Source organism: Pleurodeles waltl, chromosome 8 (genome assembly GCF_031143425.1).
Source record: "Pleurodeles waltl isolate 20211129_DDA chromosome 8, aPleWal1.hap1.20221129, whole genome shotgun sequence".
Classification (NCBI taxonomy): Eukaryota; Metazoa; Chordata; class Amphibia; order Caudata; family Salamandridae; genus Pleurodeles; species Pleurodeles waltl.
The window spans coordinates 822,527,293-822,550,690 of NC_090447.1; the positions used below are offsets into that span (position 1 = coordinate 822,527,293).

The 23,398-nt window shown below is 46.5% G+C and overlaps 1 protein-coding gene across 6 annotated transcripts in view; it reads right to left on the bottom strand.

The window, feature by feature from the left end:
* The window catches only part of LOC138250332 (arylsulfatase D-like), a 664,413-nt gene that overhangs the window by 111,079 nt on the left and 529,936 nt on the right, over window positions 1-23,398 (bottom strand). For all 6 annotated transcript variants that reach the window (XM_069205101.1, XM_069205102.1, XM_069205100.1 and 3 more), the window contains one exon: window positions 22,423-22,585. In XM_069205101.1, coding sequence (XP_069061202.1) covers window positions 22,423-22,585 — 163 coding nt within the window. The remainder of the gene's footprint in view (window positions 1-22,422; window positions 22,586-23,398) is intronic.

A 23,398-nucleotide genomic window follows, 5' to 3' on the forward strand; every position in this document is an offset into this window, starting at 1 on the left:
AACTATTCCAGAGTATAGCACCTTGATATGAGAACAACCTTCCTCCCCATCTTGCTTTCTTCACTGTTGGAACTGTGACTAACATAGCTGAGGAGGATCTAAGAGTTCTGCCTGGTGTGTAGAAAGAGGCCAGTGTTTTGAGCATTTCAGGGCCTTGATTGTATAAAGCTCTATGAATATGGCACAATGCCTTGAATTTAATCCTTTTGGCTACTGGGAGCCAATGTAAGGAGGAGATTCCAGTCTGTATGGATTGTTGCTTGGGTGTTTTTAAAGGCACTTGTGCAGCTGCATTTTGCACCCTCTGTAGTCTTTGTATTACGTATCTTGGTGATCGTACAAACAGAGCATTGCCATAATCAAGGCGCAATCCTATTAATGCCTGAATAATCAATTGTCTGGCTAGAAAAGGCAGGACTGCCAAAACCTTCCTCAAAGTCCTAAGCAGGGCAAAGGAAGTTCCAGCTACTCTGTTGGCGTGTTGCGACATTGATAGTTGGGGGTCCAACCATACCCCAAGACTTTTTATAAGGTGTTTAGGGGGTGGGAGAGTGGCCACTCCTGTTGTAATAATTGGATTAGCTAATTAATTTTTTGTTTGCCCAAAGAACATAACCTTAGTTTTTCCATCATTGAACTTCAATTTATTTCCTGACATCCATACAGCAACTGCTTTTAGGCAGGGACCTAATGCTGTCCCCAAATCCGGTTGTGTGTTGGAGAGGGAGACAATACGTTGAGTATCATCTGCATATGATACTAAGTTCAGACCAAATGACTGAACAATCTCCGCTAATGGCAGCATATGGATATTAAAAAGCAGAGGGCTCAGGGCAGAACCCTGTGGGACTCCACAGCTGCTTATGATACGCTTGGATGTACAAGATCTGTCCAATACCTGGAAGGATCTTCCATGAGTAAAAGATAGGATCCAATCTAAGGCTACTCCAGAGATTCCAATCCCCCGCATTCTATCTTTAAGAATGTTAAGGCCAACGGTATTGAATGCTGCACTCAGATCCAGGAGGATGATGGCTGTTTCAATTCCTTTATCCATCCTCTTTTTGCTTCCTCAGCAATAGCGATCAGTGCGGTCTCTGTCTCATGCAATGGCCTAAAACTCATCTGAGTGGGATGTAAGATCTTTCTCTCTTCCAGAAGAGTCGAGAGCGGAGTATGTACATGCTTCTCTGCTAGTTTAGCCATTTTAGGTAGCAGTGAAATCAGGCGGTAGTTATTCAATAGCTTTAAATCCAGATTAGGTTTTTTTAAGAGAGGTTTAACAATGGCCTGTTTCCATAGGTCTGGCACTACTCCAGAAGATAGTGAAACATTAATAGGACCTGTAATTACCGGACCTAACACTGGTACTCCCATGAAGAGAATCTGAGGAGGAGCAGGGTCCAAAGGAGAGCCTGATTTAATGGATCCCAGTAATTTTGTTACTCTATCCGTACTAATAGGAGTAAAGTTCGTTAGAATAATCTCTTCCCTACCCTCCTGATCCATAGCGGAGTAGTCTTCATTTGGAGTATTAGAAAAGGATACATAAATATCTTGAATCTTTTCATGAAAAAAAATTGTAAGATCATCAACATGTTGCTGCGGGGAGTCCATAATTTCTGACTCCTCAGAGGGGTGGGTAAGATCTTTTAAAGCCTGAAAGATCTCCTTTGGAGAGTTGGCTGCTGCTTCAATTCTTGAAGAGTAATATTTAGCCTGTGCATTTTTGATTTCAGTATGATAGACTCGAATCAAATTCTTATATTCCTTTTTCATGGAGTCATCTTGATTTTGCCTCCATTTCCTCTCTTGCTTCCTACATTCTCTTTTCTTCTCAAGTAAGCTTGAGGTGAACCACGGGGAAGACTTCTTTAGTGGCCGCTTTCTAGAATCAGAGAAGGGTATGATTTCATCCAGGCTATCACTAATCCATTAATTAAAAGAATGTGTCAAGTCTGTTATATTATTTATATTTTCTGATCTTTTTTTTTTGCAGTGAGTCAATAAACTCAGGGGCATTTAGTTTGTGCCATTTCCTTTTGCGTGGGGGGGGGGGGTCCTGGCACTTATAATCTTATGCCGAGGAATGGTTAATTCTAGTTTTAGCAAGCATGTCCATAATAATTATAAAAGAGCATATCACCATAATTTTCTTTTGTCTGGTAAATATCTTCACTTTCAAATACAGTAAAGTACTCTAATTCAGATAAAACAGAACTAGCGGTTTTTACATCCCAGGATCATCAGAACAATCCCAGGTATTATTACATCATTTAAAGATAATCTGAAAACATATGGTGTTTGCAAAACGTCCACCAGACTGAATAAATCAAAAGATACTTTATCCCAAACAATCCCATTAGAGACTGGAATGGCTGAAATGTTCACTAGGGGCAAGCCCGACAGACCTTTTGTGAAGAAAATTGTGGGTTTAGCACCATTTCAACTGCAGAGCGTTCAGGAAGGTAATGACTGTATCAATCACAAAAAGACAATGACAAACCTAATCCAAAGAAGAAAGGCAAGTACAGTTAATAAAAGCCACAGATAATTCCATGGATGAACAAAATAGTTACCCTTAAGCCACATTATCAGCTTACGTGTTCTTGACGGTAGTGTTGCAGAAGTAGGGGATGAGTAAAAGGAGGAATCATCTTGATCGGCAAACTATCCAGAAGCAGTTAGTGCAAAATTTGGAGCCGTGTTAGATGTTGGAGAACTGACAGAAGTCTCCCTCGGTGGTTCATAATAGACAATTCCATCCGTTTGAGTTGCATTTGTGCAGTAGTCTTAATTATTTCTCTTGTTTGTTGTTGTAGATGACAATGGCGGTACTAATGAGTGATCATTTTCCACCTTCCCCAAGCTCAAGGAAGTATCAGCATTGCTGCTGGAAACCTGTAGAGGAACTTCCTGGTCTGTAGTGAGAGCGAGTCGGGAACTACCCAGGAGTCCACCTCGTCTGATGTGGAGGATCTGCCATATGGTGTAGCTTGACATTATCAATGCAGACATAGCTATTTTCTTTTGATCCAGGCAGTGGTGGTAGAATGACAGTTCTGGTACTGTGTATTCCCTGAACTTGAACCAGTGCATGATATGACGGACCAAACTCCTTTTTCACAGCAATATTTTCTCGTACTAGATCCCCAACTTTTGGAATCCAGCCAGTAGATGTTACTGGTGCATCCCTTAGTCCCAAGGAGGCAGCACAGGCAGGTGTGTTTTTGTCTCAGAACTGTTGTAATTCCCTCAAGAAAGTTGTAAGACCTGGCATCCTTGCAGTGGTCTACCCTGTCTTTTTTGCCTCTGCTTCCCATGTTTTGACTGTGGGCTTGACCCTGTTTTTGCTGTTTTTGGTACTTTGGGCGCTTCACCACTGCTGACCAATAATAAAGTGCAAGTGCTCTCTGTGTAAATTGTATGTTTCATTTGATTTTCCATGGGGTGGGGGTGGCTTGGCTGTCCTGCAAATGGCTGCCACCTTGTGAGGCTCTGCAGGGAAGGATCCTACATTTGCCATTTCTCCTGCCAGGACTGGCTGCCCGGCTCTGCCTGAGGTGGCTCCCCCAAACTGGGAGGCTGCTGGATGCAGCGGGGGCCAGAGGTGATACAGACTCGCTGGTAGGAGCGGCAGTAGGCGCACAGAGAGCAGAGGCGGCGCTGGGCCTGGCACTCACCTCGCTGGTATCGCAGGGGAGCGGCCCTGGTTTGAGGCGCTCCCATGGGTGGTGGTGCTGCGTGGTGCCTTGTGGTGCCTCCTCCCTCCCCCTCCTCCTGTTGATTGGTGGCTCTGCGGCTTTCTCACTGTGCCATGTGAGCCTTGGGATGAGGATGTCTCGCAGGGCCTACTCGGCGGGTTGGTCACCCTGCGGGCCCCACGAATGCTTGTGGTGCAGTGCCGGCAGCCTGGGAGGGTGGGCAGGGCTGAGTCGTAGCTCCGTTGCGCAGCTGCAACTAGTTTCCTCTGGGGGGGTGCGTCGGTGCCCTGAAGACGCGCCAGGGCTTTGACGATAGGGGGTCGCAGTTGAACGGCGGCCCCCTGGCTTCTGGGGCAGGGTCTGGTGGCTCTGTTTGGCACCTCTGCTGTTGGCTTCCTGCCGGCGACCCCTCAGTGGTGCTGGTCGGGCACTGCGGCTTGAAACTTCTGCAGTGGTGACTGCTGTGGGGGCCAGCGGATGCCACCTATTGTTGGAGTGGACTGGGGCTGCCGGCCGGGGCCCATTTACTACTGGAAAGGTGTGCTGGCTCTGCCTGGAGGCTGCTGATGCGGGTGGCTATCCACCCTCGGCCGCGCTAGGAGGTTGGCGGAGTCCCTATCCTCTCTCTGGCCCGAGAACCTGCCCGCATTGGAGAGTTGAATGGCGTGCATTTGGGAGGAATGGCAAGTCCTGTCTACGATGGGGAAGGCGGATCAGAGGCAGACCACACTTTGAGGGCAAAAAGAAAAGCAGCCAGGCTGGCAGGTCGTCAGACGACCTACCCCAGGAGGAGGACACGCAATCGCACTCCGTGAAAGCTATGTTTGTGGACCTCAAGCACAGCTTGGCTAGCATAGATGGGAAACTAGACCATCTGACTGAGCAAATGGACCGTCTGAAGGAGAGGGTGGATGGTCATGCCACCCGTCTCTAACATGTGGAGTTTCGCACACCGGATTTAGAAGATAGCCGCCGCAGTGATGGAGAGAAGCTACTGCAAATGAACACGTGCTAGAGCTTATCCGCAATAAGAACGAGGATCTCGAGGCCGGTCCCGCCGCAATAACATTCACATTTTGGGTCTGCCGGACACAACAGCAATAGGAAGGATGGAAGATTATGTGGAAACTATGCTAACAACACTTTTCCCTGGCGAGCTCTCTCAGGTGCTGGTGGTGGAGCGGGCTCACCGGTCGCTTGGCCCGCGGTCCCTGTCGGGGACACCAGCACTACCAATCATAATGCGTTTATTGAACTACCGGGACAGGCACACAATACTTTGGCTGGCCCGGGAGCGTCGACCAGTGATATATGATTACAACGAGCTCAGCATTTTTCAGAACTATACCCCCGGGGTGCAGACAGCCCGGTCAAGCGCACCTTGAGTCAGACGGACGGCAAGTTCTCCCTCATTTACCCTGCCAAGTTGTGTGTATTACATAAGGGCAAGCTGCACTTCTTTACAGACCCGAAACAGGCAACCAAATACGCCAAGACTATTCCTAAAGAAGCGCCTCTGGCTTGTGCACAGACGGATGGGGCAGGTGATGATGCCCCTATTGACAGTGACAATGACTATAATCTGTTTCGTTGTGGGGGCCGTAGTGGCCCCTATTGGATAAGGTTTGACTTGGGCTTGCTCTGACATGGCCGGTGTTGGACTATGGATGGTATCCTGATGCTCCTGCCCATCCACCCCAATCTGGGTGGTTCACAGATGGCCTCGCTGATGCCCTGCTGGATGAGTCCAATTAAGACATTTGTTGCTCTACTGTGGGTTATGAGTTTGGGTGTGGCTGGGTTTACTGGGCTGGCCCGATTGGGGGGCCAGCGTGGGTGGGGCCATGCAATGGTTGTTGTTGGGGTTGTTGGTGCTGTCCCCCCCCCCCACTCTTCCCTTCACAGCTGTTGCTTTATGTATGGAGGCTGGGGACGCTATGCGATTTGACCGACTGTTGGGTTGGCGAATACAAATATGACTGCTGTTTGCTGACTCACTTGGAATGTCAGGGGGCTGAATGATGGACGCAGGATGAGATTGCTGTCGGCCTATATGGAGCGCCATGCGATTGATATGTATATGCTGCAGGAGACTCACCTGGTTGAGGGACTGAGAGCAAGGGTGAATGCTGGCTAGAATGGCGAGAGTCATATGGCGGTGAAATCGGGCTGTGTGCGGGGTGTGGCGATCTTGATCAGGAAGGGACTGCCATGGCGCACAAGCAGGGTGCTTGTGGACCCGCGGGTCGCTATGTCATGCTGAAGGGCACTTTGTACGATAGGCCATTCCGCCTGATGTCCATTTACGGCTCCAATGTTGATGACCCTGAATTCTTTGGGGAAATCTGGCAATTAGTTGGTTTGCTGGGCCCTGGTCCTCTACTATGGGGTGGTGATTTCAATGTGGTCTTGGAGGAGATAGGCAGGGCACGTGTGTTAATTACACGCATGACAGCTGGTCCAGAATCGACAGACGGCTGGGCACCAGAGATACTGAGCTCTGGACGAAGTCAATTGAACATATGCCTCGCACTTTATCTGATCATTCGCCGGTTCTGCTGGAGCGGCATGTGCCCGGGGGCTCCAGCTGCAAGTTTTCGTGGCAGTTGTCTTGTGGGGCGCTGAGAGATTGGGCCTTCCGGGAAGAGATCCACACTGCTATTGTGGACTACTTCGATGTTAATCAGGACTCGGTGTTCTCGGCGGGCACTTTATGGGAATCCTTTAAGGTCCTAATCTGTGGAATCTGTCTTGCTAAGCAACACGGACTACTAAGGGCGCTTAGACGGGAGTTTGTGGACCTGGAGGCGCGACTTGCTGACTTGGAAAGGCGTTTGGCTTCTGACTGGCCTGATGGCCTTTTGGCTGAAATCAGGGGGGCGCTGACTCGGTATGAGGAGGCGGTGCCTCGCGAGGTGTGCTTCCTGGGTAAAGAGGCAAAAGCGAGGAGATATGGTGAGGTCGAGAGGGCTGGAAGGACACTAGCTGCTATGCTTCGCAAGCCGTGGACCAGGGAACTACATAGTGGAAATGACTTATTCGGCGGGGATACTCCGGACAGGTACGGAGGAGGTTAAGCGTGTCTTGTCTGACTTTTACTCGGACCTGTATGCTGAGCGGCCGGGAATGAGTGATTTAGATGCTGCTAATTATTTTGAGGAGATTAGCCTGCTTTGGCTTGAGAACTCACAGAGACAATATCTAGATGCCCCTTTCCTGGTGGAGGATGTGGTTCAGGCTATACGTAGCTTACCGAGTGATAAGGCCCTGGGACTGGACGGCTTGACGCCTGCATTCTATAAGGAATATGCAGATATCCTAGAACCGCACCTCCTTGAGGTTTATGCTGAAGCGCTCGAGAGCAGTACCTTTCCGGCTTCGCTGCAGGAGGCTCTCATCGTGACGATTTCAAAGCCCGGGAACGACCCCAGTAGTTGCGACTCTTATCGGACACTTTTGCAGCCCCTGCTCCCATCCTTGGTACTGCCAGACCAGTCTGGCTTTGTGCCAGGACGTTCGACATTGTACCTTTTTCGAGATCTCCCAGAAAATTGGGCCTGAGGATTGCGCGGCAGCGGTCTTTCTAGATGCCGCAAAGGCGTTTGACTCGCTGGCTTGGTCATACATGTTCGCCTTACTGGCTAGAGTGGGGCTTACCCCCCGGTTCATCCAACTTATCTGCTCGCTGTACTCGAAGCCGACTGCAAGATTGAGAATTAACTGGATGCTGTCGGATTCTTTTCTGATTGCTAGGGGCACTTGCCAGGGCTGCCCCCTCTCGCCGCTGCTCTTTGCGGTAGCGATGGAACCCCTTGCGGCGTGACTGAGGCAGCACCATAATCATAGGGGGTTTGCATTCCAGCAGCGCCGCATTCTAATTTCTATGTACGCGGGCGATGTTGCATTAAATGTCTGTGATCCGCAGTTGCACCTTGACATTTTGTTGGATTAAATAGACCAATTCGGCCAGATCTCTGGGATCACGATTAACTGGTCAAAGTTGGTGGTCCTGCCTTTATCTGATGCTGCCTTGTAGTGCCGCTCTAGCTACCCTTTCTGTTGGGCGGACGGGCCGGTGCGTTATCTGGGTATTTGGCTGAGTCGAAAGGTGAAGAAGCTATGGTCAGCCAATTATGGTGCAGCAGTTGCATGGTTGGAGGATAAGGTGGCGGTCTGGTGCTTGCTGCTGCTCTCGCTGACTGGACATATTGCAATAGCAAAGATGGTGGTTCTGTCTAAATTCTTGTATTTCTTTGTTAACTTACCTCTTGTTCTCACAACTGGTTTCCTGAAATGGCTTAGATCCTCGCTCATGGCCCTCACGTGGGCGGGAGGGCAACCCAGAATTTCACGGGAGACTCTGACTTTCCCGTTCGAGCAGGGCGGCCTCGTGGCCCTGGATCTTGAACTTTATTACTACTGTGCGCAGGCCCACTTTGTGCACTTTTGGTTGCATCCCATACGTTTTTTGCTGCATCTGGCTCCTGAGCATGACTCAGAATGGCCAGATAGATTGGCTGGGGTGGTTGGGGGACCGCCGAGGCCCCGTCTGCGAGGTGTGGACACTGTGGTGTGCTGGGCGCAGGCCTGGGCGAGCTTGCTGCGGCGAGCTGGGGTGCGTGAGGTATTTGCGCCTTCAATGCCAGAGCGGGATGTGGCGGGCCTTCCTCCGTCAGAGGATGGGCAACTATATGAACGCCTCCAGGAGTTAAATATGACCACTTAGAGGTCTTGGATTACAGAGGGGATGTTCGTTTGCTTGGAGAGCGCACTGGGAGCCTTCTGCAACACCACGCTCTATCGATTATTCTTTTTCAGGATCCAGGCCTTGTTGCTGGAATGGTACTCCTGCTTTCCCAAGGAGCCCGCAATGTCCCGAGCGCTGGAAATGGTATACACTGTGCCGTCCGCCCGACAACTCATTACGAGTCTGTATGTTTGTATACAGACTACGGAGCCTCTTGCTGAGTCCAAACCTAAAGCGCACTGGGAGGCAGATCTGGGCGTGCCCATTCCAGAGAAGAAGTGGCTATATTGCTGCACGCAGATGCGGGAGCTCTCCCATAATTACAGGTTGCGCCTCATACACTTTAACTTCCTACATCGTCTGTATTACACGCCTAGTAGATTGAAGAAAATGGGCCTGAGGGCGGATGCTAGATGTGAACGTTGTTTTGCCCCAGAGGCGGACTTCCTGCATTTGGCGTGGGACTGTGGGGCGCTGTGAGGTTACTGGTCCAAGGTACTGCATGCGCTTGAAGAGATGACTGAGCTTGTGTTTCCGCGCACCCCGAGGTTGCACTCCTGGGATATGTTGAGGAGATCCCCTCTGCATCCAGACGGTTGGTGGGACTGCTGCTGCTGTTGGCTAAGCATAGAGTGGCGCTGTGCTGGGGAAGGAAATGGATACCCCGATGTGACGAATGGCTGAAAGACGCTGCGTACTGCCAGGAACAGCTGGTGATTTACTAGGAATTGATGCCAGAGGGGTATGCTTACTGAACATTTTATGTGAATGGCACTTCACCCTGTTTGATGGTTCTTGTTTCATGAATGCAAAAATAAATAAATATAAAAATAAAAAATAAAAAATATTTTCCATGATTGGCACATTTGATTTACTAGTAAGTTGCTAATAAAGTGCACTACAGGTGCCCAGGGCCTGTAAGCCAAATGCTACTAGTGGGCCTAAAGCATAGGTTGTGCCACCCACATGCGTAGCCTTGTAAACATGTCTCAGAACTGCCACTGCAGTGTCTGTGTGCAGTCTTGCACTGCCCATTCGACCTGGCAAGTGTACCCAATTGAGTTCTGAGCATGTTCTAGTGGTTACTTATAGGAAAAGAACACAAAATATTTAGTATAAAGAGTTTCTGTCAGTGGTAAATACTTCAGGTGTGTTTGCTGATATTAAGCCTAAGAATGTGTGAAGTTTCTTCTTACTGCATTTCAGTGATCCAAAAGTAGCCAGATATCTTGGCATAATTGAAGAGGAGTTTTACTCTTTTACATTGGAGTCGGGGAAAATTAAGATTTGTCTAGATACCATGTGTGATATGTTACCTTAATAGCTCCATTGACGTTAGGCAAATTACTTGCTAAATTTGCATTAAAGTTATTGGAAAGGGCAAAATCGTTCAACAATAATAAGTCTGGCTGAAAAATTTAGACAACTTCTTTCTTTGGTATCTGCAGCAAACATGTGTTCTATTCTTGTCTCACTGTATACAATGCTTGGATATGCTTGATTTCTGAAGAACTTACCTTTTTATAATATTGTGCTAAAATCACAGTTTTTGTGCCAACCTGCAATGGTTTCCCTTACATTTCTCCCTGGGATGGGCATAGTTCAGGTGGCAGAGCTATGTTCCTAGCACTGCAAAAGCCTCATGCAGCCTCCTGCATTATGAGACGGGACCATTCAAAGCGGGACGGAGGCTCTGAGACTCCTCTTTCTGCACTGCTTGCTGTCTCCACATGAGGGTGCAGAAAGTTCTCCAAGGCAGTACTCTTTCTGTGTTGTGGTCAGAATGGCAATTAAAAAAACATGTATTCAAACGAACAGTATGTAGAGGAGGAAACCTATCACACTGAGTGAGCTGGCACTGGACTTACTGGTGTAGAATTGCATCCAGAAAACTCTCAAGACAACAATGTGAAGGAAGGGCTGTACATTCATATGGACAGGTGGGGAGATACCACCTCAGATCTTCAGGCCCTAGGCCCTCCGTCACGGGCAAAGTAACAGACAAAAACTCAAAGGAACAATTGCTACAGTCAAGAGCAAGTTATCCAGGAACACCAAGAGGGGTAGCAACAGTTACTGGAGAGCATGACAAACAAACGGCTGGATCAGCTAGGCTATTCATAAAAATTCTGGCAACAATCAAGCCCTTTATGAGGCAGCAAATGGACCACAGGTTCTCTCCTGTTAGGCACAGAGATTTCTAGGCCTCCACCAGAACACTTAACTATGCAATTTCAACAAAGTTGCACTGCTTAATTCTGCATAAGGTGGCTCTCAAGTAAAGAGGAGTTCGCCTCTTTAGGGGGAGAGGCCTTGCACCCAGGGCTGCCAGTTTGACAATAATTTTATCAAGAAGCTAGGATGATTTTGCAAATGTTCACAGCAATAGAAAAAGTGAAAGCTTCACTGAAAGGGGTTTTCATACACAAGGTTTTTGAAGGGACCAGATGGTACAGGGATGCTTGTTTAGTTGAGGACAGTTTGAAAATCTCCAGAATTTCCAAGTATCTCCCTATCCAGGTTTAGATTCAACCATGGCCACTTCCATTGGAGCTGAAACACGCTCTGGGTAATCTTTGTCCTTTCTTCCCAAGTAAGCACTGGGCAAGAGTCTTGTTATGTTTGGTGAAGTGGAAAGAGTTTTGTGGAATCCTAGTGCAGTCTGTATGACTGCATTCTGTTCAGCCTTAGAGGAAATGGCCCTTATACATTTAGAGTTCCACGATGTAAAAAGGAAAGATGCAATTCAGTATTTTTTACATCTAAGTGACTTCCTGGGCAGTATCTTCTTATTGGGGAAGAAATAATGGTCTCCAACTAGCAATCAAGAGAATGCAATCATTTGAAAATAGACAGGCATATCAAATTTTGGGCCTTCCACATGTAAAAGATTGAGTTGGAGAGCAATTAGTTTGTCAGCGCAGACCTATGGTTGGGTATCTCTCAATACTGTGTGTACCCAACAGAAGGTCTTTGAAGTTTCTTTGGAATCGATGAGTGTGGGAGTTCAATGTGCTTCCATTCAGCCTGTCATTGAAACCCCCTAGTTTTTTTTTGTTTTTTTTAGAGCTGCTGCAAAAGGTGCTTGCACGGCTGTGGGTTTAGGGGAAAGGCTGATTACTTATTAAGATGACAAGTTTTTAGTGCCCTAGAATAGTAAATTCTGCTATCAGAAGTCAAAATGGTCATTTTCCTGATAAGAGTATTCTGGTTTCCTAATAAACCATGAGAAGTCAGACTTGGTGCCCAAAAGACAAATGCTGTCTCTGGGATTTCTGATCAACTGTTTCATGTATATCTGAAGCCAATCTAATCTCACTAAAGAAGCTGAGTAGAATACTGGCAGTGGAGAAAGTACAACTAAGATCATATGTCTGGACTGTGTTATAATCGTATTTCAGACCTGCTACATCACCAAAACTTACAAAGACTCCACATTCTGCATTGGCCAAAGAGTATTACTCTAAGAAGGCCAGGTCAGATATTCAGTGGTGGCGGAACAACAAGGACATTTGAAACATCAGGGAGATCTTTAGGCTACCACCAGACATACTCAAGAGAGCTGGACATCAGCAGGTAGGACTGGGGTGCTAATGGCAACAAACTGTCGACCAGAAAGTGGGGCAGAGATCAGTTTCTTTTGCATATCACTTGTTTCATGCTCCTGGCGGAGTCACTGCGCTTCATTGGTTTGGTACTCTGTCCTTCTCAGTCAAGTCTGGCAATCAACTGGGGGAACCGGATCCAGGATGCAAATAAAGATGGATTTTGCAATTCCTGTCCGGTACTTCATTAGAATGATCAATGTGGTGGCTGATTAGAATTCCCTCCAGGATTCCAGCGAATGAAGGCTGCACATGAGGATCCTTGCAGTGCCAGGTGAAAGATGGAATTCCCCAGAATAGGCTTGTTTGCTTCTAGGCTGAATGCCAAGTTAGCAGTATTTTATAATTTGGATACTGGACCTAAACCCTACAATTGTGGATGCATTTCTATTGGTGTGGCTCTTGGAATTTAACTACGCCTATCCTCATCCATTATAATTACACAAGTTTAGATCAGGAAGTAATCTATCAATCTCATTCTAGTAACTATGATTTGGTGGTCACAGAATTGGTTTTGAACACCTCAAGAATTGCTCCGGGGTTTCCTCTCCTCCTTTGTCTATTGACGGATCTAATAGTGGGTTTGGGGCAGTATCCTCTCCCCCACCATCCAAGTCTTTTTAGTGCATATAATAAAGGAAGCACCTACTCAAACAAAGAAAACAAAGTAAGCATCAATAAATGAGCACACAGTGAAGAACAATCGTGTTTACTTTCCAAGCCCTTAATACTAGGGCTGCACACCCACAAATATGCAAACGCAGGAGCTGTGCAAAGGGGTGCAAATTCATTTGATTACGGTTAGCTTGTCCAGGATTGGGCAATATGGATATGATGCTACATATTAGTGTGTGTGCAAACATCATTTCGCACACTTTGCTCCCATGCTTGTAGCAGGTTTTCTTGCTGCTATTCCCGGGCGAAAAACTCCTGTGTCAGAGAAAATGTGCACTGAATCATAATCTCATTTCGACCCCTGTGATGCAGCCCTATCTTTGCACTGGTAATTAAGTGGAGTTTTTACTGTGGTTTGGGGTGCTTAATTGTTTTTTTTATATTTTCCATTAACATTTTACGTCATCATTCGTAACAAGCTTCAGAATAAATGTTCAAATAACCAAATGGCTTGCTCGTCCAGCATTCATATTGGACACTTCAGTGGTAACTTGGATAATTATCTTAATGGTACATGTAAATTCCTTTAGAGTTACAATAAACCTGAGATTGGTCAGAAGGTCATTCTCCACACACTAATTGAGGTTGTTGAAGAGCCTTATTCGCCACAGCCCAAAAAGCATCAGGAAACCAACGGTCACTATTCAAAATCCCCAGCAAACCCTGGGGAAACTTGTGTAACCCTTCTAGCTTTAATGGACTTGATGGGGTCAATTTTTTAATGCTACTTGAGCATCGTGGGTTAGCGCCCAATCGTGTACATACAGCCCATTTCCCATTGAATTGGCCACTAAACATGCAGATATGCAATTTTACTGAAAAATCTATATTGCACACAAATAACAATGTGTGGAAATCAGTTTTCAGTGAATACAAATAATTTGTACATCACCTAGTAAAATGTCTTGATTTGTTTTGATTTTATTATAATATTTAATTCCGTCCCATTTCAGAATTACAAGGGCATCATTTTTTGCCTTCTTAACTGCTGGATGTGTACAGTTTGTTTTTAGGTATTTACATTTTGTTGATAGTTACAAAAAATGACATCCTATAGCCTTTTCTTTCATAATGCCTGTGCCACAGCAAGACTCACATAATTCACTTTCCTTTTCTTTCTCTGACTGCAAGGTGAGAGGAATTCGTAAACACCAACCCCTATGTTGAAAAAATACGCATCAATTACATTTGACCTCTGTTTTTAAAGCGCAGCCAATGTGATAATATAAATACAAAATTTAAAGGCATCTTTATTTTTTCTTCAACTTTGTCAACCCACCAAAAATCGGCTTGCGAGTTATCCTCCAGAGTATTGTTGGGTTGCAGTGGTGATTCAGAAGAGAAGAAGGGGGCCTCGAACAGCATGCAGCCACCCCCAGTTTCAGTGAAATTGGTCTAGCAGTGCAGCAGGAACAGTCGGGCCCTGCACTCTAAGTCCAGTGCCACATGAACCCTAGTCACAGGGGCCAAAGGCAAAGCGTTCTCTCAATTCTGTCTCCCACATAATGGATATGTGGATGTAATAGTCAAGTCAATCTACTTCGTGTTCCCGGCAGGAGATCCACTCTTTGAGATCTGTGCCAGTCCCCAAGGAGTGCAAGGGCAGGGGATAATAGTGCTTAGTTCACACTGCCAGGTTCCCAAGAAGAGAAGCAAAGCGCCTTCTAGCTACTGTCAGGCAACTCTCATGCCAGCACTCAAGTGGATTCCTCGTGCTGTCAGCAGGGCTGCAGGCAGGGCATGCTCACGAGCAATCCTCCCAGCATCCCGTCGTTCAGCAGTACCCACATTGTCTGGCGAGCCCCTCTCGAAGCTCCCACACATACACAAGCATTCCCCAAATTTAAGAACCTGGCCAAGGGGGCCGTCAATGTGCTTCAAAGCATCACAAGCAGGGAACTGAGACCTCACTACCTGTAAAAGTAGCCCCATGTCGTAGGCACCATAGTGATGAGGCTCACCCGATCTCTCACAAGGTTGCGGGATGGGACCTGGAATACAGGGGCCACAACGCCCGCTCAATCAGGATTCCCTGCAGTCAACTGGCAGCCCCACAAGAGTGATTTCAGAGGAGCTGCTGCAGGTCTAGAGAGGACCGCAGGGTCTTCTGGCCACCACCAGCGGGCACCAGCACCACTCAGTAGGCCACTGCCCTTGGTTTCAGCACTCACAGGCACTTTGTTGCAATTTGCAGAAGTCAGGGCACCCATCCCGGTGCCACATTCTACTGCAAATGGGGAGTGAAAACGCCACTGCCTCCTTAAAGAGCAGGGCTATGTCTTTGGCGGCAAGTCCGCAGGGGGCTCTAGGCCTTCCGCCAAGTCAGTGAACTGGGACTAAGGCATTGGGAGCCATCAGGCCACCCAAGTACGGAGTCATTCCTCAGCCAGCGACCCATCAAGGATCCACCATGGAGGGCACTGTGGTTTCAAAGGGGTCCAGCCAGAATCCACAGCATCCATGGCACACTCCACCCACATGGTGCACCACCACACGGTCAGCTGTGCCCAGGCTCAGCCTCCAAAACCAAGTCAAATTCAGAAAAGATGAGGTATGTGGCCACCAGGTGAATACTTCTGCCACAAATCTGTCCATACCGGAAGTCAGTGTGGCCAGATGGGGCAGAAATTATGGATTACAAGAGCTCCCCACCATGAGTTTACAAATTACTCAGCCTCCATTTTGGCAAATCAGGCTACACCCCAGCATTGGGTGCTTGATAATACCCTATCCACACAAGGTTCCCCAAAAAAGGAATATCTGTCTACTGAAAGACATTGTAGGAAGTTGGCTCTGTATGTACTATTTCAAAGTAAGAAATAGCATGCACAGAGTCCAAGGGTTCCCCTTAGAGGTAAGATAGTGGCAAAAAGAGATAATTCTAATGCTCTATTTTGTGGTAGTGTGGTCGAGCAGTAGGCTTATCAGAGGATAGTGTTAAGCATTTGTTGTAGACACACAGGCAATAAATGAGGAACACACACTCAAAGACAATTCCAGGCCAATAGGTTTTTATGTAGAAAAATATATTTTCTTAGTTTATTTTAAGAACCACAGGTTCAAGACTTACAATCAATACTTCAAATGAAAGGTACTTCACTTAGGTACCATAGGAACTTTGAATAAGCAAAATATCATGTACAATTTTGGCAAAAATGGCAATAAGCTATTTTAAAACTAGACACAGTGCAAATTTCAACAGTTCCTTGGGGAGGTAAGTATTTGTTAATTTTGCAGGTAAGTAAACCACCTACAGAGTTCAAAGCTGGGTCCAAGGTAGACCACCGTTGGGGGTTCAGGGCCACCCCAAAGTTACCACACCGGCCGCTCAGGGCCGGTCAGGTGCAGAGGTCAAAGTGGTGCCCAAAACACATAGGCTTCAATGGAGAAGGGGGTGCCCCGGTTCCAGTCTGCCAGCAGGTAAGTACCCGTGACTTTGGAGAGCAGACCAGGGGGGTTTTGTAGGGCACCGGGGGGACACAAGTCAGCACAAAAAGTACACCCTCAGCGGCACGGGGACGGCCGGGTGCAGAGTGCAAACAGGCGTCGGGTTTGCAATAGGTTTCAATGGGAAACCCAGGGGTCTCTTCAGTGAAGCAGGCAGGCAAGGGGGGGCTCCTCGGGGTAGCCACCACCTGGGCAAGGGAGAGTGCCACCTGGGGGTCGCTTCTGCAATGGAGGTCTGATCCTTCAGGTCCTGGGGGCTGCGGGTGCAGTGTCTTTACCAGGCGTCGGGTTCTTGGAAGCAGGCAGTCGCGGTCAGGGGGAGCCTCTGGATTCCCTCTGCAGGCGTCGCTGGGGGGGCTCAGGGGGGTCAACTCTGGTTACTCACAGGGTCGCATTCCTCCCTGTAATGTTGTTTCTCCGCAGGTCGAGCCGGGGGTGTCGGGTGCAGAGTAGAAAGTCTCACGCTTCCGGCGGGAAAAACACAGAGTCCTTTTAAAGTTGTTTCTTTGTTGCAAGTTTTGGTTTCTTTGGAACAGGGCCGCTGCCCTCAAGAGTTCTTGGTCCTTTTAGATGCAGGGTAGTCCTCTGAGGCTTCAGAGGTCGCTGGACCCTGGGGAGCGCGTCACTGTTGCAGTTTCTCTCGAAGTGGGGAGACAGGCTGGTAGGGCTGGGGCCAAAGCAGTTGGTGTCTCCGTCTTCTCTGCAGGGCTTCAGGTCAGCAGTCCTTCTTCGTCTTAGGTTGCAGGAATCTAGTTTCCTAGGTTCTGGGGAGCCCCTAAATACTAAATTTAGGGGGGTGTTTAGGTCTGGGAGGGCAGTAGCCAATGGCTACTGTCCTTGAGGGTGGCTACACCCTCTTTGTGCCTCCTCCCTGGGTGGAGGGGGGCACATCCCTATTCCTATTGGGGGAATCCTCCAAAATCAAGATGGAGGATTTCTAAAGGAAGGGGTCACCTCAGCTCAGGACACCTTAGGGGCTGTCCTGACTGGTGGGTGACTCCTTGTTTTTCTCATTATCTCTCCTGGACTTGCCTTCAAAAGTGGGGAATCTGTCCAGGGGGCGGGCATCTCCACTAGCTGGAGTGCCCTGGGGCATTGTAACACGAAGCCTGAGCCTTTGAGGCTCACTGCTAGGTGTTACAGTTCCTGCAGGGGGGAGGTGTGAAGCACCTCCACCCAGAGCAGGCTTTGTTTCTGTCCTCAGAGAGCACAAAGGCTCTCACCACATGGGGTCAGAGCGCGTCTCTCAGCAGCAGGCTGGCACAGACCAGTCAGTCCTGCACTGAACAACTGGGTAAAATACAGGGGGCATCTCTAAGATGCCCTCTGTGTGCATTTTTTAATAAATCCAACACTGGCATCAGTGTGAGTTTATTATTCTGAGAAGTTTGATATCAAACTTCCCAGTATTCAGTGTAGCCATTATGGAGCTGTGTAGTTTGTTTTTGACAGACTCCCAGACCATATACTCTTATGGGTACCCTGCACTTACAATGTCTAAGGTTTTGCTTAGACACTGTAGGGGCATAGTGCTCATGCACCTATGCCCTCACCTGTGGTATAGTGCACCCTGCCTTAGGGCTGTAAGGCCTGCTAGAGGGGTGACTTACCTATGCCACAAGCAGTGTGAGGTTGGCATGGCATCCTGAGTGGAGTGCCATGTCAACTTAGTCATTTTCTCCCCACCAGCACACACAAGCTGGCAAGCAGTGTGTCTGTGCTGAGTGAGGGGTCCCTAGGGTGGCATAAGACATGCTGCAGCCCTTAGAGACCTTCCCTGGCATCAGGGCTGTTGGTACCAGGGGTACCAGTTACAAGGGACTTACCTGGGTGCCAAGGTTGTGCCAATTTTGGAGACAATGGTACATTTTATGTGAAAAAACACTGGTGCTGGGGCCTGGTTAGCAGGGTCCCAGCACACTTCTCAGTCAAGTCAGCATCAGTATCAGGCAAAAAGTGGGGGGTAATTGCAACAGGGAGCCATTTCCTTACAGACATCCTCTGGGAGGACATTAATATTCACCCTGAAATGATATATGAGAGGAAATCACAATCTTCATGCAAACATCCTTATTTGAGGAATACAGAGGCTCCCCTTCCAACGCTGCTTCTCCAATACTGATGTGAAGTGATGCACACTTTCACTCTCTTATTGATGAAGAATGGTCTCAATAATTCCCTGGGACTTAGGTATCCTGGACTCAGAGATAGGAAGGATAAATAGTGTTAGAAAGGGGCACTGGTCCTCTTTTAAATGGTACATCTTCTGCATATTTTCCTGCTTGGCCACGACTGCAAGACCATCAGTTGCCATTAGACTTTGATCTTGGAGGTTGCATAAAATTCTGTTTGAAAATAGTGAGTTTTCTGTCATGTGAGGCTGTTGCAACAAGATTAGTTTGCAACAAGGTGCAAAGAAGTTTTAGAAAACAAATCTAACACAGCCTCTCCCAGGTTATCTGCTGACAGCACTTTGGTCTAATGCTGAAGGAGTGTTCTGTGGCCAGTTCAGATAAAGAGACAGAATCTGAGGGTAAGAATCAGATTCTGAAAGTGATTTTTCCATAGGTGTAATTCCATCAGATGATGATATCTATTCAAGTGAGTCTGAAGACCATGCCAAAGCAACACAGCAAGGTAGTAATGATGTTCCTTCACAAGCATAATCTGTGCCATTCATAGACCATGATCTCAAACCACAATCCATAATGCATACAGGTGCTTTGCATGGCAAGAGGATTCACTTGGCAACCACCTGATAGATTCAAGCCAGTAATCCCGCCTTTTACTGAAGTTTCTGAATGTAAGGTCAAAACTGCAAATCTTTTGTCCATTAACTACTTTTAGTGGATGATGTCCTCCTTGAGGAACTTTTGCAGCAAATTAATCTGTGTGCCAAATAGCTGTTAAGAGAGCATAAAGGCATTCTGGTGCCTCATTGTCAGGCACACATGTGGACCCCCACCTCACTTAAACAGTTGAACATTTATAGGGGGAATTCCATTGTTCATGGGAATATTGTGCAAGCCATCAGAGCAGCCTTTTTTGTCTTCTGCCTCAATTTAGGCAACACGCAGATTCCTATCTGTCATAAGCAGAGATCGATTTTTGATTATGCAACACATGCAGAATTACAATAATGTTGCAGCGTTTCCACTGTACCATCCAGAACATGACAGGCTGCTCCAAACTCGATCTGTTGTGCAACATGTATTTCCAAAGCTTGCTGTGATTAATACTTCAGGGCAGAATGCAGCAGTGGACAAGTAATTAATCTTCTACAAAGAGCAGCTGCTGTTTAGGTAGCATATACCTAGTAAGAATGTTCTCAATGGAATCAAGATTTATATGTTGTGTAAGAGTTTCACTCCAGTATAAATACTGCTGCTGGCCCTCCCGCATTATGACCTTGCATGAAGACACTGTGCAATCTTGCTTACTCTTTGATAAAGATTTTAATCGTTATGTACACAATCTCTGTACAAGAATATAGCTGCACAACCATCTGTACAATGGCAGTACTGTGGCATATCCAACAATTTTAAGCAACCACATTGGATTACCGCAGGAACACATCTGCCAAAAGCACTAAAAGGACCCATGCAGTGTCTTGCGTTGCAATGTACTGCTAGCTATGAAGTTCTGTGACAGGCAGTTAAGTACAAGTCCTCATTACAATTCATGATGAGAGCATTTTTCTGTCATAGTTTCAGTCATTTGAAAGTGCATACACCCAACTGTCACTTGATTCTAGCAAAAACATGGCTGGAGTGAATAAAACTGACTGGTTGCTTCAACCATACAATGTAAAACATGCACATAATACAGGAAGTCGGCTGTCCAACTCATTTGTTTGGAAGTGTAAAATACATATAGTGTCTATCATCAGACTTCAGCTGAAAGACTTTATGTTGGCCATTAACATCTTTCTCACTGCTGTAGAAGCAGCAGCCTCCGCTCTATCTATTTTGGAGGGTGCTTCAAAGCAGAAGAGTTCACTCGTGGCTTACTGCATTCCTGAAACAGAGGAAAGTCATCAATATTGAAAATGTAGAGTTTTATCAGAACATGGCTGGTGCGTGATCTAGGGCCCGCCTCAGCTACGTTACCTGTGTGCTCATTGTTACCATTGTGTGCCAAACCATCTTGTGGGAAAGCTCACAAGGCCGCCTGCAAAGCTAACTTGTTTGTTTTCTTATTAAACTGTGCTATTACCCCATGACATATTTTATGGTATTATATGGCATGTCTTGAATATTAAACAAATGTTTGTTCCTCCATATTGCTGTTTGCTAGCGTTGTGCTGCTTCATTGTAGTAGTCTGAAAGAGACTACAATTCCCAGCAGGCTGTACAGCCGCCATCTTGGGCGTGGCACCTAGCATAAAACTGGCCCCACCCAGCAAAGGATTCTCACTATTGCTTTGGGGCTCCCTGGTGGCAGTCCGGTTTGCTCTCATCTTGGTGAAGACATTCCTAAGGGTCTTTTCCTCAACCCAGTCAGGCAGCTGTCATTGCAGCTTTTGTGCGGAGTCTCTCCTGTTATCAGCTGCAGTCATCTCACTCATTAATCTTCTGTGAGCCTCTAGGAGAGTGTGTTTCCAGAGAAGGCCCTGCTCTGAAGGTAAGATTATTCTTTCTAAGAAAGTGCATCTGGATTCATGTAGCTTTCCAGTTATTTGAGTTTTGTGTCCTGAAGTCTGTGTTAATTAATTACAGGGTCACTCTGAGTTCAGTATCTTCCAGGCAGAATGTTTTCATACAATTAAAAGTGCACTGAACTATTTTGAAAATATTGTTTAGCCTGCAACTAACTCTGAAGTCAAGAGTTTTATAAACATGATAAATAGGATTACAAATTGAAGAGTTTTATTGCTGACTTATGATTTTCATGATGCAAGCATAGCGCAAGTGGGTGAATGTTGTGGCATATAAATTACATTAAAGAAGTTATCATTAGACAACCAATTGCATGTTTATTAGGGAAAGGCTCGACAAAACCCACTGCTGAAAGTCCTGGTGTCTTCATTTTCTCAATCATCTAGCCATACTGTAACTCAAAATTCAAAGTAATCTGAAACCCTTACACCAGACTGCAGTTCAAGTCTGTGCAGAATTGTTAACGTGCTTTGTATTTTCTTCCTGTGACCTTTTTGTTTTCTCAGATCTCCTTCCCTGCTGATCCAATCCCACAACCTTCCCCTCATCAGATCACTCCAAAAATCTGCGCTATAAGAGCATTCAGATTTGGAGGTATCTGGAGGTGGGCCCCGTTGAGCTTCATACAGACCCCGTGGAAATGTAGCCCTGACAAGTTTGCAGTCTGCAAAGAAGGGGGAGACTTTGTATTATTGCCCCCAGTGCCCCTCTAAGGCAGGCCTGTGCATTCTGACTTCCTTCATTTCACCCAAGCCTTTTTTGGCAGTCATTTGGCTGGTCAGCTGTCAAGTTCATCCCTAGGGGAGCTCCTGAAAAGCATAGTGAGCATGTTATGTCAGCAAGAAAGACAAGCCATTCTGAGTCTGTTGAGGCTGCCAAGTGAAGGTGTAAGTAAAGATTGGCCTACCAACCTCAACAATTGCAGTCCGTTCTGGCATAAGGACAAAAGCATAAAGAGATTGTCAGAGCTTGACCTAGGCTTTTAGACAGAGCAGCTCATGTGCAGGTAGAAAGTAGTTGATCAGGGTTGGAGTGGCCCACAAAACACTACACTCAAGTCTACTCAAATAGACCATACCACAAACACCACACCCCTCCATCATACATAAAGATCCACCTGTAATTATTTCACACTGATGACAGTTGTGTGCTATACATGTACCAGACAATTCTACAAATGGATTTCCCCAGGGCTAGTTTGGAAGATCGAATGATAAAGCATGCCACAGAGGGTCTATCTTGCTATAGAACATATCATTTAGTCAAGGCAAGTACTGCTGCACCCCAAGGGGATTGGCTGCAGTATTAAAGGTCCCTGGCTGGACAGCACACATGTAAATATACCAATCAGGAGGTGTTTCTGAAAACTACACACCAAAGGAAATCCAGTGTGGTGTGACTTGTGTGCATCATCGCACATTTTCGTATCCACAATGCCCTTCAAATGTCAAAGTATGGGAGTACAGAATTCACTATCTACACATAGGACAAAAAATACTAATGAATATGCACCCAATTTCAAAAGTCTTAACATCCAGAATTCCCACACTAAACTACAGAAAATTAGAGCTGAGAACTGTGTGTACCTATCCTGCGGCAATGTTCCTCCTGCAAGATGTACCACTGTAGGATAAACATCCATAAGACTTGTAGGTTCATCAATCACCGTATTAGCAGGTAGCACATCCGGCCACGTAAATATTCCTGGTACACGGATACCACCTTCCCAGCCAGCCATGCCTTTCCCACCTATGAATGATAAACAAAAAATCTGTTAGAGTACTGTACTCACTGGTTGATAATATGCAAACTGTGAACGTTTAAAGCAAAACAATTATATGATACAAAGATAATTAATAAATCACATGCTATATACAAATGATGCTGTTATGGCTCACTCTCAAAGCAGCTTGAGTATCTGGTGTGAAAATGAAAAACACAGCTAAGAACATTTCCTGGAGAAATTTAGAGTTCACACATCAATCAAATAAGGCTCAGTTTGGGAACTGTTTTGTAAATTTCAACTGAATTGATCTGGCAATGAAGGGCTTCACCATACAGTTGGCACATGAGTATGGGTGGGTGAAAAATTCCGCTCCACTGGCGGAATTCAGGGATTTCAGTAAATTTAAATGCCCCATGAAAGTAAAATTCACCAGGTGGCATCCAGGACTAGCATCACTCAAACCTATCCACTCTGGTCAGTTCACTGGGTGGTGGGGGGGGGTGCAAGTTCCCAGGCTGCTTAGCCTTCACTCTACTGTGAGGGAAGTTCCTTAGGTAGGAACTTCATTAAAGGCAGACTGTTGGACTTAGCCCTCTCTGCAAGATCTTCCTCAAACATTTTGCCTTCACCCTCCTGTTTTCAGAACCTGTTTTTTGTAGGCTTTTATGACTCTGCACACTTTACCACCTCAAACCACTGCTAAAGTGTTTGTGTGCTCTCCTTTTAACACAAAAAAATTGGCTTATACCCAATTGGCACATTTAATTTACTTATAAGCCCATACTAAAGAGATTCTACATGTACCTTTGGCCTGTAAATTAAAATGCTACTATTAG